We start from the raw sequence: 15,306 nt of genomic DNA, 5'->3' as shown, positions 1-15,306 counted from the left end.
TGTTCTGTTTTTCTTTTCTTTTTCTTCTATCAAAAATCCCAAACACATTCTTCCCTCAGAGGCGGTACATCAGGCATTGCGCCCAGGAAACGCCCGTTGGCATGCATATCCGCGTAGGCCTTCCTGACCTCGTCAGTATACGAGGCTGGGTCGTCGGGTTCGGTGCCACGGTAGTACGCAGGCGGACCGTTGGGGAACCAGATCTTGCGGAAGCTGCCGTCGGGAAGACGCAGTCCGGGGGTCGTGGCGTCCTTGTACATGACCGGCTCTCCTTTGAACCGGACAAGTTTGACTCCCACACGATGGGCGTAGGACTCGTACGGCGGGTGTTGCTTGGTGCTATCGGGCGCGTATGGGTTGCCAGGTGCACCCTTCGCCGCACCCGCTGCTCCTGCTGCTGCTGGGGCCGCCCCGGCGGCGGGCTGGGCCTGCGGTTGACCAAATGGGTTTGCCGCTTGGGAGGCAAATCCATTAGACACTGGTTGCCCGAAAGGATTGGCGGGTGCCGCTGTCGTTGAGGCTGCCGGGGCTGTTGTGTCCATTGCGGAGTCTGCCGGGGGGTTCGGGGTACTGCCGAATGGGTTGGTAGCGGCGGGTTGTCCGAACGCCCCACTGTTCGGTTGCGAAGGCTGTCCGAACGGATTCGCTGCGGGCGTAGCATTTTGAGTCTGCCCCGATCCGCCAAAGGGAGTAGCAGCAGGCGCCCCGAACGGATTGGCCTTTTGCCCAAGTGTCGCAGCCTGACCGAAAGCACTGGTTGGCTGCTGTGCGGCTTGCGCAAACCCAGATGTTCCAGATGGTGCGCCAAATGGGTTTGGCTTTGCCCCTAATATTGATGCTGCACCGAATGCTGAACCGCCCGTAGCCCCTAATTGGGACGGCTGGCCAAACGCTGATGACCCCGTGCCTCCTAATTGCGAAGGCTGCCCAAATGCTGAGCCGCCTGTGCTTCCGAGTTGTGACGGCTGTCCAAAAGCAGACGTCCCTGCTCCCCCCTAATGGTGATGGTGATCCGAATGCGGAGCCACCAGTCCCTCCAAGTTGCGACGGTTGTCCGAAAGCAGAAGCACTGGCGCCTCCAAGCTGTGATGGCTGTCCAAATGCTGAACCGCCTGAGCCACCGCCAAATGCAGATGTTCCAGTGGATCCCAGCTGCGACGGCTGGCCAAATGCCGTGGACCCAAATGGATTGGGTTTCTGTCCCAGTGCTGATGGCTGACCAAACCCGCCTGCGGACGCAGAGGGAGTTGAAGTAGCACCGCCGCCGAACGGGTTTGACTGACTCTGCCCTGTTGAGAAGGGGTTTTGGCTAGCTGGAGGTGCGGAGCCGAAGCCGCCTGCCTGGTTTGCGCCTACGGCGAAAGTATTGGCTGTTCCACCCTGCTGCGAGTTCTGGGCGCAAATGTCGTTTCGGTTCGGATGTCGGTTTTCGGACTCTAAGATGAATTGTATAGCCTGCTCGACGTTATTCAACGTGGTGCCGATCTGCTGCTCAGCTTGTTGATACAGCGTATTGACTTCTTGAAGCTGTTTTCCTCCGCGTCAGTCACATTCGTCGTCGAAGTAGCATAAGAAAGACATACTGCTTGTTGGGGGTTCGCACTGGATGCGACGTGCAATCGAAGCTCCTCGAAGCTTTGTTCTCGAGGGTAGCCGCCGAAGAGCTGGTCCGGGGCGTCTTTGCCAGGGCCATACGCTGACATTATCCATGCCGGTCGTTCGTCCACCAGATCGGTCTTGATCGCTTCCTTGGTGATCTTGTACTTGTTGGGGCCATTGTTGCTGCCTCCGCCTCCGCCTGAGCTCAGCGCACCGAAGCGATTGCTGTTCGTGCCTCCGAATGGGTTCGACGTGGCGCCCGGGTGCTCGAAGCGACAATTGGCTGGTAAAGAAAACATTGTCAGTCAGGGTGTGCCAGATTGCGAGGTCGTCGTATGATGCTTTCGGTTGAATGCGTTTCGTCGCAGCCTCAGGCGCAGAAGCCGGAGTTGACGAGATAATGGTGGATTGGAACTTACATCCATTGCGGCAGTTCCCCTGTTGGAAAAACTTGCACAACGGTGCCATTGCAGGAACAATAAAGCTTCGAAGTTATCCAGGCAGAGCTGGTCGTCGATTGATTCTTCCAACAAGAAAAACGACAGCCTTCCACAGCCTTGCATAAAGTGTCGCCGACGGACGCGATAACAATGCGCGACCCACATTCCACCTATCAAACAGGTAGCTCCAGCTGGGTCTCGGTAGCGCATAAACGTTCAGCCACGCTAAGAGGTAACTCTCCCTGCATATCTGCATGCAGGTTGCATAATTCCCAACATTATGCCGTAGGTATGCGTATTGAACATTGCTCACCAATAGCCTCAATACGAAGATCAAAGGGAAGAGTGACGAGGCCTACTATCTTCTCTATCAAGGACTGCCCTTTTTACACAATGCTAAGTTTACAGCATGGATTAATATCCATTTAACATCTTACCAATTGAGTCTACCACTGCTAAAACTGTCGCTTATAGATTCATAGATGGTCCATTGATTGCTTGATACTATAGCATGTTACTATTACTTCATCATCGTCGCTACAGTGAAATACATGATCGTCCACACCGGCTATAGTACCAACCAAGCCCAAGTCCTCGCATGAGGCAGCTATGGCGAAGCAGTTCCTTCAATCAACGGGATGAGTCCGCCTTCAACATACTCGAGGCTTCGCCAATCCGACCAATCGTGATTGAGCAGGCCCCACGTCTCCTCGTAGTCCTGTGTCCCGTCACGAATGTAATAGCTTCCGGCCAGCACCCAGATGAACCAGCCGGACTTCAACGACACCATGTAGTCCGCCAAGCAGGTCGCGTAGGTGCGCCGCCACTCGGTCGCGTTCATGTTGAAGCCGAACTCGGTCAGGAGCACGGGGAATACGTTGGCCGTGGTCACCTCCCCGGGGCTCATCGCCTGGTAGCCGTTGTTGCGCAGGCCGCCCTGGAGCGCGGCGCAGTCGTTGGCGTTGTTGTCGTAGTTGTGCAGCTCGAGGACGAGCTTGTCCGCGTACCCCTCGAAGTCGGCGAGGTCAAACGTCGCGCTGCCGGGGGTCAGGGCGGTGCCGCGCACAACGGGCGTCATGGTCGTGTCGAAGTTGAGGCCCGACAGGAAAATGAGCAGATCCGGGTTGGCAGCGTGGACGGCCTCGGTGCCTTGCTTGATGTACTTGTACCAGTCCTGCCAGTTGTAGGAGCTCTCTTTCAGTTCTGGGTTGCTGTCGGGGCTGCGAAGCTCGTTGCGAAGGGCGATGGAGACCAGGGCCGGCCAAGACTTGCCGTGCTCGGCCATGTAAGCCAGTCCTCTCGTCCAGTTGTCGACGTTGAAGTCTACATCATTGAACCACGAATTCCCGTCTTCGGTATTGCAGCACCAAGCACCCCTCGACATATGGTTGTCTAGGTGGACGAAGATCTCCTGCTTTGCGCACTCAGCAGCGATCGCATCGTAGACCTCCAGCCGGGTCGTGCTTTCGGTGAAGGACGGGTTGTTGGCAAGGACTTGGTCCAAGATGGTTTTGCCGTTCTCGGCACCGAGGGCCTCGGTGAAAGCGGTTGACAGGGGCACGTCAACGCCTTCATTGTCGTAGATCTGGTCGATCAACTCGATTGCAAAGGTCAGACGGATCGCATTCATTCCAATGCTCTTCATCTTCGACACAATGGTCTCGATAGACTGGTACTGGAGACCCTCGGGAATCATGACTTCGCCGGCACCTGGCCAGTTCGCACCAGCGTAGACCACATCTTGATCTTCTGTGTTCTTGACATCACGGCCAGAAGTGACAAATGGGGCGTACGGCCAGCCACTTTGTCTCGGCAGGGTTCGGGACTCGGCAACCTGTGAAAAGAAGCCGCCGCTTGCAGCAAGCAAGTGGAGGAAAGTAGCTTGAAGCATCGATCTCATTTTGGCTGGAAGCGAGACGGTGAGCCTATAGGGGTAACGAGCAAGTTTTCAGCGAGCCGGGAAAGGTGTGCCTTATATCGCCCACCTCCCGTCTGCATTGTTGTACACTCTGCCCTCTTCCTGTCGACCACAGTGACGAAAGCCCAGAATGGCGGGAGATGCCGAGGCGAGGACTTCCCCATGCTTTCTCGTCACATGGCCTGGTGAATATTTTGGCAATCACGTCACATGCAGAAGCGATTCCATAGAATGCCATGAATCGATTCGGCATTGCTACCCCAAACGGCCTTGGTAACAATGCCATGAGAGCAAGCCAAGCTTGAAGCCGACTGGCGCACCCTACCTACCATAAAAGTAATCGAGGTGATATCTCTGATTGGAGGAAATTGCTTAATTGGAGAGGAACCGTTTCCCCTGTAGTCTTAGGTAGGTATGCTGACTTGTCGCGGTATGTTGTTTTTTTCCCCGCATCTCCAACTCCCAGGGTACTGTCTCGATGCTACTATCTTTTGGGCTCATGACCGTACCTGCTTAATTAACACCGTCGGTCCGCAGCGGCCCGGAGATCGAATACCGGTATACGCCGGTACTGGTCCAACCAGAATGGAGTAGCACGCATTGTCAACTGATGCCTGTGGAACTCTACTTTCCAAGAATTTGTGTGTTTCTTGTGACGCCTAAGATAAACCTCACGATACATTTTAAAATCGAACAAAACACTTATAATGGTTTGGTTTCGATACGAAGTGTTGTCAACGACAAATTGGGACTTCGACGAAGCGCCCGCATATTAAATAAAACCCAAAAGGCTTCCAACGCCCGATTTCGTGTCTTTGCCAGCTACGCCACCAGGCCTCGCGCTTAGATACGCTTCCTGAACTCAATCATAGGGCCATCCTTCAGACTCGTAAACTGGTCGATCAGCTGAAATTCCTGCACCCGGTGCCGACCGTACTCGTTCCGCGGGCTGCCCTCGCCCGGGTCGACGACGCCCGGCGCCTTGCGGATGTCGTACAAGTAGAGCGTGCGGGCCAGCGTCGTCATCATCTCCTGGTACGCGAGGCCCTTGCCGATGCAGCCGCGGGGACCGATGGAGAAGGGGCAGAAGGCGCTCTGCGCCACCTCGACCTCGGACGCGGTCGTCATGCGCTCGCCGCCTTCGCTCTTGTGCGTTCCCGCGATCCAGCGCTCGGGCGTGTACGTGAACGGGTCCGGGTAGTAGGCCCCGTTGTGGTGGATGGTGTAGTGCGGCGTCCCGACGACGGTGCCCTGCGGGATGTGCTCGCCGTCGATGGTGATGCCGCCCTGCAGCACCTCTCGGGGAGGGATGCCTCCTACGGATGGAGACATGCGCATGGCCTCGTCCACGCAGGCCCGGAGGTAAGTGCACGAGTTCAGGCCCGCGCCTTGAGTGATCTCCTCAACATCGCCAAAAACGCCGCGAACCTCTGCCGTTGCCTTTTGAAGGGCCGCGGCATTGCGTACGAGGTAAAAGAAGGTTGCTGCCATAGCAGTGGATGTGGTGTCCGATCCAGCGATAATACTAACGAGTATGTGTAAGCTACATTATCTGCCACGCTTGTTTTTGGGGTAGGTACTTACAGCAAGTTTGACTCGCCCCAGAGTTCCGGCGTCGTGAAGCCAACGCCTGTTTCGGGGTCGCGTGCTCTCAGGAGGTAGTAAAAGAAGTCCCGTCGGTCCGTCTCATCGCCCAGCTTCGTACGCTCGGTCAGCTGGGCCTTGCTGTATGCCATGTACTTGGCTCGGCCAGCCGCGATCTTGCTGAAAAGGACCTTGTCGAAGCCTAGCTTTCCGACAATGGGCATTGTACCACACTGCTCGTATATTAGACATGTCAGGCGTTTTGGGTCATTCAAGTGGAGCTTACGATGAGATGCCGGGTCGTCGCCAGCGAAACCAGCTCCAAAGCATAGCGGTTATCGGGCCTCTCCAGCATGTGGAAAGCCTTTCCGAAGCACAGGTCTCCGAGGATATCCATGGCGAGGTAGTTGCACCAGTCCGCCATATTTTTGGCCGGTGTCCAGCCCTTCTGGCCGTCGCTGGCCCCCACGCCGATCTGGTCGCAGAACGAGCGCACGTTGGCAAGCACATAGCGCTCCATCTCCTTCATGGCACTGTCGGAGAAGCCGTGGGAAAGGACGCGGCGCTTGCGCGCGTGGAGAGTCTTGTCCCGGGCATTGTGGGTGTTGGGGGCCGGGTGGACGAAGGCCTCGTAGAACTCGGCCTTGCGCACATTGGATTTGAAGCCGTATATGGTCTTGAGGGCGGTGTTGGAGTTAAAGGAGAGACAATTGGGACCGAAGCGGACAATCTTGCCATACTTCTCGTGGTTGCGCCAGAACTCCAGGTGTCGGTCGCCCTTCCAGGCATGGTACAGCTGGTAAGCGTCGGTGATCTTGGCCCAGAACGGGCCTGGGTACTTGGATAGAGGGTGGAAGTAAAGACGATATACGACAATAATTACAACCTGGATATGGTTAGACGCCAACTCTAAATAACGTACAGGCACTCTTCCCATGACTTACATAAGTTACAATAGCTGCCGCCACGCCCATGAGGGCAGTGACGAGACTGATGGCAAGCATGACGGTAAAAGGTCTTGTCTCTCTTGCGGGTACGATGGACAATGGTCTCTCAACTCGACAAAGCTGTCTCTTATATTCTGAACTGATTCTAAGAAGGAGAAGCCGAGTTCCTGAGACCCCGAATCACTCAATTGATTCCAATTTCTCCCAATTTCCACTGCTCACACCCCACGTCGCGTGGGCGTTCATTGTCCTTTATGATACCGGCTCGGTTGGAGGCGGCGTTGAAAGCTTATCAAGCCGCTATGACGAACTGCCTTTCCAGGACAAAGCATTGCCGGCTAGTAGCGGGGAGCCGGATGACCTGCCAACACGCACTAAAACACAAGACGTCGATGGGGATTGCCCTTGGATTTTGGATTCTGATATTCTCTATTCCCATGGTCACGCGGTATTCTCTCAATACTCTTGGGTAATCGAAATGCAACCGAACCCCACGGTTCCCCAGACTTGTTGTGGGCTTGGCGGATCTCCTGTGGTAATGCCGTGGCTTGGCGCCGGCTTTGTAGGTTCAGCCCGTCAGCGATCCATTTCCGCGCGCCGGGCTAAGGCGCGGAAATCCAATTCGCCCGAACTCATTGGCTGGCTTGTCTCTAGCATCTCGGCTTAGGAGGTATAAAACATCTGCAGGTGGACCTTTCGGTCGAGGCCCAGACGTTCCCCTTCCCTTTGCCAGTCCTTAGCTCTCTTCGTGCAGGCCAGCACATCTTCATTGGCGTCTCGTGCTCTTCATAATTCAGTGCACCTGCTTCTAAGTATTGAAGACCAAAGAGAGGTTTAATTGTGCATCTCATCCCGAGGATCGCGAGGCGTGTAGCAGTGGCAGCGCGTGCGTTCTGCAAACACACCAGCTGCCAGCCTACTTGCATTGACTGAGATGACACTAGGGCTCTGTCCTTACTCAGCGCACCCTTAGACCGCCATACATATGCGTCTTCGGTTGGCCGGGTGGCCGACGCTTAGGGCATTCCGAGGGCGAGTATTGGGTTGTCAACATTCCCGTTCACCCAAGCCCTGTGAGCCCCTTGAATCCCATCCTGTCCGATGATGCCCAAGATCTGTTGCTCGCGCGTCTCACTCGGACCCATGACGCGAACCGGGTGCTTCCCCCTGATGTCAAACTTCTTCCCTGCGCAGATGAAATTCAACTCCCATTTTATCTGGTGAACATGTTGCACATGCTGGCTGTGAAAAGACGGATATAGTGGGCTTTGGAATGTCCTGAAGAGCCCCGACTCCTGCGCGCCTCTCGTCGAAACCCCCAAGCTCACGGCCGTGCCGATATCAATCGCCGCGTCGCCCTGCCGGTCTTCCATGGGAACGACGAACTGCTTCCCGTTGAAGTCCAGGAAGTCGGTGCGCATGATGAGGGGGTGGTGGTTCCACCGGCCCTCCGAGAAGTCACTGAGCTTGTAGCTGTAAGCGTCCAGGCCGTCGGTATTCGTCACGCTCCGTAGGTACACCTGGCCCGAGACCAGGTGGATTTCCGGCGGCTTTTCGGCGACCCCTTTCGTTGTTTCGTTCTCCCCGTTCCTCACAATGCCCCGGATCTTGAACGGGAGAGGAGTCGGGTGCTCCAGCTGGATCACCGAGGGAAACTCGGTCACGATGGCAAAGCTGTACTGGGGAACGGTGGAGCGCTTGAAAAAGCTGTGCATGTGCTGGCGAAATGACAGGCTCTCGTGCGCGTATTCGGGGAGCAAATGTAATGTTTTGACGCTTTGCTCTGTGGCCATACCCAAAACTGCGAAATCGTGAATGGGTGTGGGCGAAGACGGGGTCCTTATATTGAGGGGCAACATTGCCAGCGCAGATTTGCTCCTCTTAGACACACTCTGGATGTCGGCCTCCATAACATATTTGACGTAGAGATAATTGCGCCGCTGCCTCATATGAGCAAGATGCTCGTTCCGTAAGTAAAGACTGGGCGGCAGAGTATTGCCCGCCGCTGGGCGCGGAGGAAGATGCGTATCCGGGATGGTTATCCTGAAGGGCCAAACGTTCTTTCCCACGCTGGCCTGGCCCTGGTACAGGGTCTCGGCGATGTTGAAGAGCGTCGATTCTCCTTCATAGTGCCGGGTCGAGCTGCCGGAGCCGTTGTTCTGACTTTCCGCAATCCGGGTCTTTATCCGGCCCCAAAACTGAAGTGTCACGACCACCTCGTCAGGTTGGTCTAGTTGAATCCGTACCACATTGCCGGTGATAACATCTCCCGGTTTGTACGAGAGCTGGAAGTTGTCTAGCTCGATGCTAGCGGCGATCGATTGCTGCAGTCCAAGAGGCATCTCAGGCGTGAGATAATATTATATAATTAATTGTATAAGAGGAGAAAGAAGACCAAAATAATGCTGTGGGAGTCAAAGGGAGATCACCCCAGCTACATATAATAATCGTACACTGCCTCTATCTAGACAAAGACGTTGATCATGGGTGCATCCATGCCTGCATGGTTTCGTAATTGCACTACGAGAAAGCTAGGCTTTGCCGTAGGCTGTGTGTCCCACCTTGCAAGCTTGTTGGGCTGCTCTTGCTTATGTCTAGGCTGACTTAGGACTTTTCCAGCGATGTCATGACCCATGCTCGGGGCTGTGGTACTACCGACTGGGCGGAACCACTATATAAATAGATAGGCTCAGCACGCGCCACGATGGCCTCACGCCGATTGATGGAACGGTCGGAGCCGTTTGAGCCGGCTTCTGCCGAGGACATGCCTGCTTTAACATCAATCTTATTTCAGCAGTATTATTAAGACCCGTAGAGTACAGTTTACGAACATTTGAGATTACGACTATGCATGGTTTTCACAAGTGGTAGGCGAATCAGTAGTTCAATTTTCCCCATGGTGGTATCATCGGTTTATTTGTCTGCCTTAACCTAGACCTCAGTGCGAGACACCTTGTGATGGCCGAAACAGCAGCGACTCGAGGCGTTATCTGAGCTGATTACTAAAGGCCACCTTTCCGTTGACGGACACTGATATGATGTTCCTGGTCTAGTCGCTTTCCCCATACGATCGGATTTTACATGTACTTCTGCGTCTGCGCGAAGTGCATGCCGTGAGCGAAATGGAACAGCTTGGCCGCGACGATGAAGCGTTCCTTCTTGGAGTACTCGACGAGGCGGTCGTAGAACTCGGCGAGCGGGATGATGACGCGCTGGATGTGCTCGCCGTCCTCGAGGCGCTGCTCGGGCAGCGCGTCGTCCTCGCCCAGCTGCACCTCGACGATCGCCATCTTCATGTTGGCGTCGCTCATGCCGGGGTCGGCCGACTGGACGGGCGACATGCTGACGAGCTTGCAATCGTAGCCCGTCTCCTCCTTGAACTCGCGCACGGCGGCCTCCTCGGCCGTCTCGTCGGCGTCAATCAGACCCGCGGGCCACTCCACCGTGTACGCATCCAGCGGGGGACGGTACTGGATCACGACGAGGGTCGCGGGGGCTCTTGAAGGGTGCAGTAGGATGTTGCCCATGGCCACGGCGTCGACGCCGGCCTTGCCCCGGGTCTTGCGTGTCGCCATCTCCCAGGTTCGGGCCTTGCCCGTCTGGTCCGTGTAGTCGATCTTCTTGAGGGTGATCCATTTGGCATCCTGTGTAGCCAGCTCCGTGAGCTTATCCACTACGGGCTCCTGCGTCTTCTGAGACATGCTGAAAGTACGATGCTGTTGTGTTGCTTTGCTGGTTGTCGAGATGAGTGATGATGTCAGAGCCTGTGTCCGCCTGATAGCCGAGACAAGGCGAGAAGTCGGAAGCATAAATAGGGAATAGACTGGTGATTTGTATCGGTCAGAGTCGCCCAACTTCCGGTTACAAAGAACAATGAGTGCAGGGAAGGCAAGTAAAGAGATATGAAGCAAATAACTGGTGTTTTGTTATTTGCCTACTGGAATAGCCCTCCAGGTGCCCGCCTGCAGGGCGCGGTTTCCAGTGGATGCGGACTTACGACCCCACCTTGGCAGGGATTACGGCCACCAACTTCAAGACGTTTTGTCCTCATGCTCTTAGTTGAGCATCTACATTCAGAAACAACGCATATGGCATATTTCAAGCCGGTAGGTAGAGAAAGAAGGTGAGATCATTTCATGAATAAAGCTCATTATTCCAAAAATGCAATAATATGATATGTCATGATATGCTTGATGCAAGGCCCCGAGGCAGCCTACCTCTTGTTAGGTATTGAACGTCCAATCTTCAAAAGCCCCGTCCCATCCATCGCCAAACGCCATTCGATGCAGTCACTAAGCAGTTGCTCGTACAAGTTCGCTATGCCACCACCACACCCTCGACCACGTCCTCTCGAACGCTACATACCGGACAGCCGGCCTCGATCTTATCCCTCAGCAGTCTTGCGTGTGTAACCTTCCTACGCACGAAGCGCCCATTTCTCGTTCGATCTTCTTCTTCGTCGTCAATTCCTACAAGACTAGGATCCGGGGTCTCCCCAGGGTGAAGTTGTTCCAGAAGATGGCTGACGTGGAAGACATGACCACAGGCAAACCCGACCAGGGTTTCCATCTCGAACTCGGTGAATGGCTCATGGCAACGAGCACAATGTCCGGGTTTCGCAGCCCTGTGGTCGTGCTCAGGTTGTTGCGCATCCACGGCTGCTTCCACGGCCTCTGAAGCTGTAGGGGTCCATGTCCCACTCACGTCACCCGCCAATCGGCTTCTATTCGGGGCGAGTGTCGCTACTTCCTTAACCTCCACATCAACATGGTCTTGAGTCTTGACCATGACGTCAAACTTGATTCCCTTACGCTGACCCATCCGCAGCATGTTCTGCGCGGCCGCAACTTCGGAACGGAGCACACGTGCTACACCTGATGATATGCTGTACTGTATCTCGTGTTCTTTCATGATGTGTTTCAGGCCCTCTCGAAGTCCGGGTATTTCAAGCCCCTCAGGTATACGTCGGACAAGAGTAATTGGGTCAATCGAAGTCCCGACCTCCTCGAGCAGGCCCTGGATGAACTGCGGTTTGTCCATACTATAGTTGAGAAGGTCTTCCCACAGGTCAGGATCACCCTGGTCTTTTGCAAATGCAATTGCCTGTGAGACATCCCCGAGCCTGTCTATGATCAGATAGAGTGCGCGTTTCATTTGGCCCGTTTTGGAGTAGAGATAGACCAGCTCCGGGATGTAGTTATGGCCCTCACACTCCTGGGCAGCTGTCTCGAATGCGTAGCTTGTAGATACTTTCAAGAAATCCATCAGCAGAACGCGGTCGAACTCGGCAAAGAGTTGCACTGCAAGATCGGCAAAGTCATCTACGAGCGATACTGTTTCATCGACAGGTCGCTCACGATACGCTTTCCACAAGCCGCGAAGATAAAAGTAGAGATAACGGTTGAGCTCCTTCTTCTCCAGCTGCTGCACCACAACATCTGGCTTGATGAGGCCACGCTGGGCCTCATCCACAAGGAGAGTGATGGCTTCTGATGTTGCTTCATCGATTTCGGATATCGTCATCTGCGAGAGTTGAGATTCTGGCACCCTAAGCGCAATGAAACTGGGCACATCGTCAGTGACGGCGTCGGCCAAGTGATTGTCTCTTATCAACCGCATGACCGAGTCTGCGTCTTGGAGCTTGATGTAATGTCGTAGCGCTTCCCTGTGTCGTCCGTTCAGCTCTTGGAGATGCGCCAAAGACTCCATGACGATTCGCCAGTCCCGCCCCTTTTCGCCATCCTCGACACTGTCCTCTCTGACGTCTCGGTATTTCAATTGATTCTCCAAAGCAGTAGTGATGGTTTGGATATCGAAAAGGTCCGGGTTCCAACGATCCAACAGCTCTTTGAATTGAGGCTTGTCGTTCTGGATATAATGACCGAGGATGATTTCATACGCAGTGCCCGGTATTGGCGGTCGCATTGGCTCTGAGGGGATGAAGTGGACGATTTCGTCAAACTTCTTAGCGCCTGCGAAGTTGAAGATCCATTTCTCCCAGCCATCTGCCGTTGTCAAAACCTTGGCAGCGATTTGACCTGCTTTAGTCCAATCGCGGGTTTCAAAGATTTCCTGGAGCCATAACTCCCCTATCCGTCGTTTCTCCTTTTCTGCTGATGAGTTCTTTGCTCGGAACTGCGACTCTATTACAGATGATGTCTCATCAAAGAAGTCATCGCTTGTGGATTTCCTTTCAAGTGTAGGGGAGCCAGAATCGGGGGCTTTCTCGGGGGCAGTGACCATGATCTCAGGGTGCTCATCCAGTAGAGACCAGGCATCTTCATATCTCTGTAGCTGAAGTAGCCATTCCAAGTGATCACCAAGGTCCCGCTTGGTCGCCAAAATACAGTCAAAGGGACTGTGAATGAAGATCTTAGCCCCGGGCTTCACCAGATTTGGGTGCACAGTCTGCGGCATGGCTTTCGCACGACCACTGCCGATGGTACTGGCGGCTTGTGTGCCAGAAGCAGCATCATTACTCGTATTGCTCCGGATACTGGCACCCGAACTGAAGAGTGATCTTGGGTTGATGGCCGCATTCCACATTTCAGAACCAAAGCCAGCCATTGCATCCAGGACACCACGCGATGCTACCACAGACGCCGCGTTCTTAGCTGGGAGAACACCCAAGTGATAATCGTTGGACGACAAAGACCCAAACTGGCTAACAGTCAGACTGTCCTTGTCTACTTCAGCTTGTGATTGCAGATCAATCAACCTCAGCTCTGGTGCCAATGCATTTTGGCGCCGCCTTCTGCCGCCAGAGGGTTCGCTCCCGCCTGATGCACTCGACAGTTTTGCCTCATGGCCCTTGACGTGCTTTTTGAGGTCGTCTTCGTCCTCATCTTGATCTGGCTTGCAATACGCCAGTACAAGAAGTTGGGTTGGTGTGTACAAGGAAAGACCGGAAATGATGCAGTCCATACGAAGCCTAGAGAAGGTTAGTGGCACTCATGTATACGGTTGACTTCACTTACTTCTTCGCAATCTCGGCATGGCCAACTGATCTCTCGCCCGCATACTTGCCAACCCCCATCCGGCCAGGATGAATGTGGATGATCCATATTGTACCACCCCATCCAACTAAGAGCCGTTCGATATTCTTACTCGCCTTCGAAGCTGTTTGCTTCAGTTTGTTTGCGGCTGCTGACGAGGCTGTGGGGGATTCTGGCTCCTTGGCATCGTCGTCGCTTTCCACGGCTTGCTCATCTATCCACTCAGCACGGCCTTTCCATACGCCCGCCATTTCTTCCCACTCATCAGTCTGCGGGCGATCAACGTGGCCAACGCGCTTCCAGGCATCCTCCGAATCTGCGCTGTCTAGATGCATCTTGGTTCGCATAATTTTGATGCCGTGCTCATTGAGCCATGCAAGATATTTTCCCGAAAGTGACCACTTGATGTTGCTAATTGTGCCTTCTCCGGAATGTAGGATATGGTCTTTGCCGGTGTTGGTTCCTAAGCCCACACTACCAAGCCAGCCTGAAGCCGTCGCCGCAGCAGTGCCCACAGTCGTGGATGTGCTGCGACCCCGGGGAGGATTCACGGTCAGAACGAGACTCCCGGATTTTCCTCCTGAAATGTACGTTCGGTCGGTCTTGTAGTCTGGCGACAATGCCACTGCTTGAACTGGCCGAGCAAAGTTCCGGAGCGAGACATCGGTCATGTCGATCAAGGACTGGACACAGACATTGCCATCCATAGAGGACGTTGCGATGAAGACATTGTTGGAGGCTATGTTCGGCAGCTGTTGCACCGGTTCTCGTGCCCTTCGCTGAGAGCCGCCTGCGGTGGTTTGCTCCGAATGCTGCGACGACGCGCGACGACCGGTTGTGGCCTGCGACACAGCTCTACTGGCGACCTCGGATTTTAGTGTCGTCGGAGGCAGAGGTGGCGGGAATGGCGATATCGATACGCCCGTTACGGAAGACTCGTGGGCATGGTAAACACGAACCGATTGGAACATGGGAAGCTGCACTACATTCTTGTGGCGTGTTAGTGCGACAACACACCAGCGATGGGAATAGCCTCGGTCCTTACCATGTTGCCATTATGTGTCCCAACGAGCATCTTGTCGCCAGCAACGAGAAACGCACTGGTCATGTCGCCATTCCTATAGACGCCATTGAGGTGTTGTGTAAGCCGGGCGTATTTGAGCTTAGGCTCGTCGTCTTCGTCATCTTCGTCGGAATCTTCCTCAACTTCATCGCCGTCGGAATCTTCCTCTGCCCCGTCATCCTCGTCCCCTTCATCCTCGGTAGCACCAGCTACAGATTGGCTGCCTCCATGTTCACTGGGTATTTGGTGCCGGTCGGATTCTGTCGTGGGCGCATCCTCCTCCTCATCCTCTACCGGTCTAGGGTCGATCTTCGCAAGCTCGGGCTCGGAATCCGAGCCATCACTTTCGTAATCGACATTTTGGCTTTTGCCCGCAATGGGCGATTCGTCTGTCATGATAGGCAGCTTGGCCTATAAATTGGCATGGTAGAAACAAGTTGTAAGCACCGGTATTACGTTGATAAATGAGTGATGTGGTGGTTGGGGCGTGTTTGCGAAGCTGCAGGTAGCTTAGCTACTAAGCTGCGCAGTGACCCGAGGCTACGTCAGTGACCGATTGGAGCTCGCACAGTGTCAGTCCCTCTGTAACCATGCATTAGGAAGATAGCTCCACCCTAAACTGGCGGTGTGTACAGTCTCTCACACGGTGTCAATACACCTTGACCGACAAAGCTCAGCAGTGCCCCTCCATAGGTAAACTCGAGGTCGCAATCGCGTCTTCAGCGCAAAGTCGCGTTACATACTTGCAGTAGGAGAGCCC

The 15,306-nt window shown here is 54.5% G+C and overlaps 5 protein-coding genes across 5 annotated transcripts; all 5 read right to left on the bottom strand.

The window, feature by feature from the left end:
• Nucleotides 1–29: 29 nt before the first annotated feature.
• PG985_001349 (uncharacterized protein) lies at nt 30–2,067 on the bottom strand (the record flags this gene model as incomplete). Its single annotated transcript, XM_066821118.1, has 4 exons — nt 30–761; nt 784–1,527; nt 1,584–1,882; nt 2,019–2,067. 4 exons carry the CDS (start codon nt 2,065–2,067, stop codon nt 30–32), a joined length of 1,824 nt encoding a protein of 607 aa, XP_066691997.1.
• A 579-nt stretch (nt 2,068–2,646) lies between these two features.
• On the bottom strand, nt 2,647–3,939 carry PG985_001348 (glycoside hydrolase family 5 protein; the record flags this gene model as incomplete). Its single annotated transcript, XM_066821117.1, has 1 exon — nt 2,647–3,939. The coding sequence occupies one exon, from the start codon at nt 3,937–3,939 to the stop codon at nt 2,647–2,649; it is 1,293 nt and encodes a 430-aa protein (XP_066691996.1).
• Nucleotides 3,940–4,800: 861 nt separating this feature from the next.
• PG985_001347 (uncharacterized protein) lies at nt 4,801–6,545 on the bottom strand (the record flags this gene model as incomplete). Its single annotated transcript, XM_066821116.1, has 4 exons — nt 4,801–5,482; nt 5,542–5,774; nt 5,828–6,427; nt 6,486–6,545. 4 exons carry the CDS (start codon nt 6,543–6,545, stop codon nt 4,801–4,803), a joined length of 1,575 nt encoding a protein of 524 aa, XP_066691995.1.
• A 959-nt stretch (nt 6,546–7,504) lies between these two features.
• On the bottom strand, nt 7,505–8,830 carry PG985_001346 (uncharacterized protein; the record flags this gene model as incomplete). Its single annotated transcript, XM_066821115.1, has 1 exon — nt 7,505–8,830. One exon carries the CDS (start codon nt 8,828–8,830, stop codon nt 7,505–7,507), a length of 1,326 nt encoding a protein of 441 aa, XP_066691994.1.
• A 735-nt stretch (nt 8,831–9,565) lies between these two features.
• PG985_001345 (uncharacterized protein) lies at nt 9,566–14,942 on the bottom strand (the record flags this gene model as incomplete). Its single annotated transcript, XM_066821114.1, has 5 exons — nt 9,566–10,403; nt 10,486–10,517; nt 10,854–13,419; nt 13,466–14,472; nt 14,529–14,942. 5 exons carry the CDS (start codon nt 14,940–14,942, stop codon nt 9,566–9,568), a joined length of 4,857 nt encoding a protein of 1,618 aa, XP_066691993.1.
• Nucleotides 14,943–15,306: the final 364 nt, after the last annotated feature.

This window comes from Apiospora marii (assembly GCF_038362585.1).
Source record: "Apiospora marii strain CBS 49790 chromosome Unknown utg000001l_segment0_segment0, whole genome shotgun sequence".
Classification (NCBI taxonomy): Eukaryota; Fungi; Ascomycota; class Sordariomycetes; order Amphisphaeriales; family Apiosporaceae; genus Apiospora; species Apiospora marii.
Note: the sequence above shows the minus strand (reverse complement) of the source record. Positions and strands in the feature narration are given on the sequence as shown.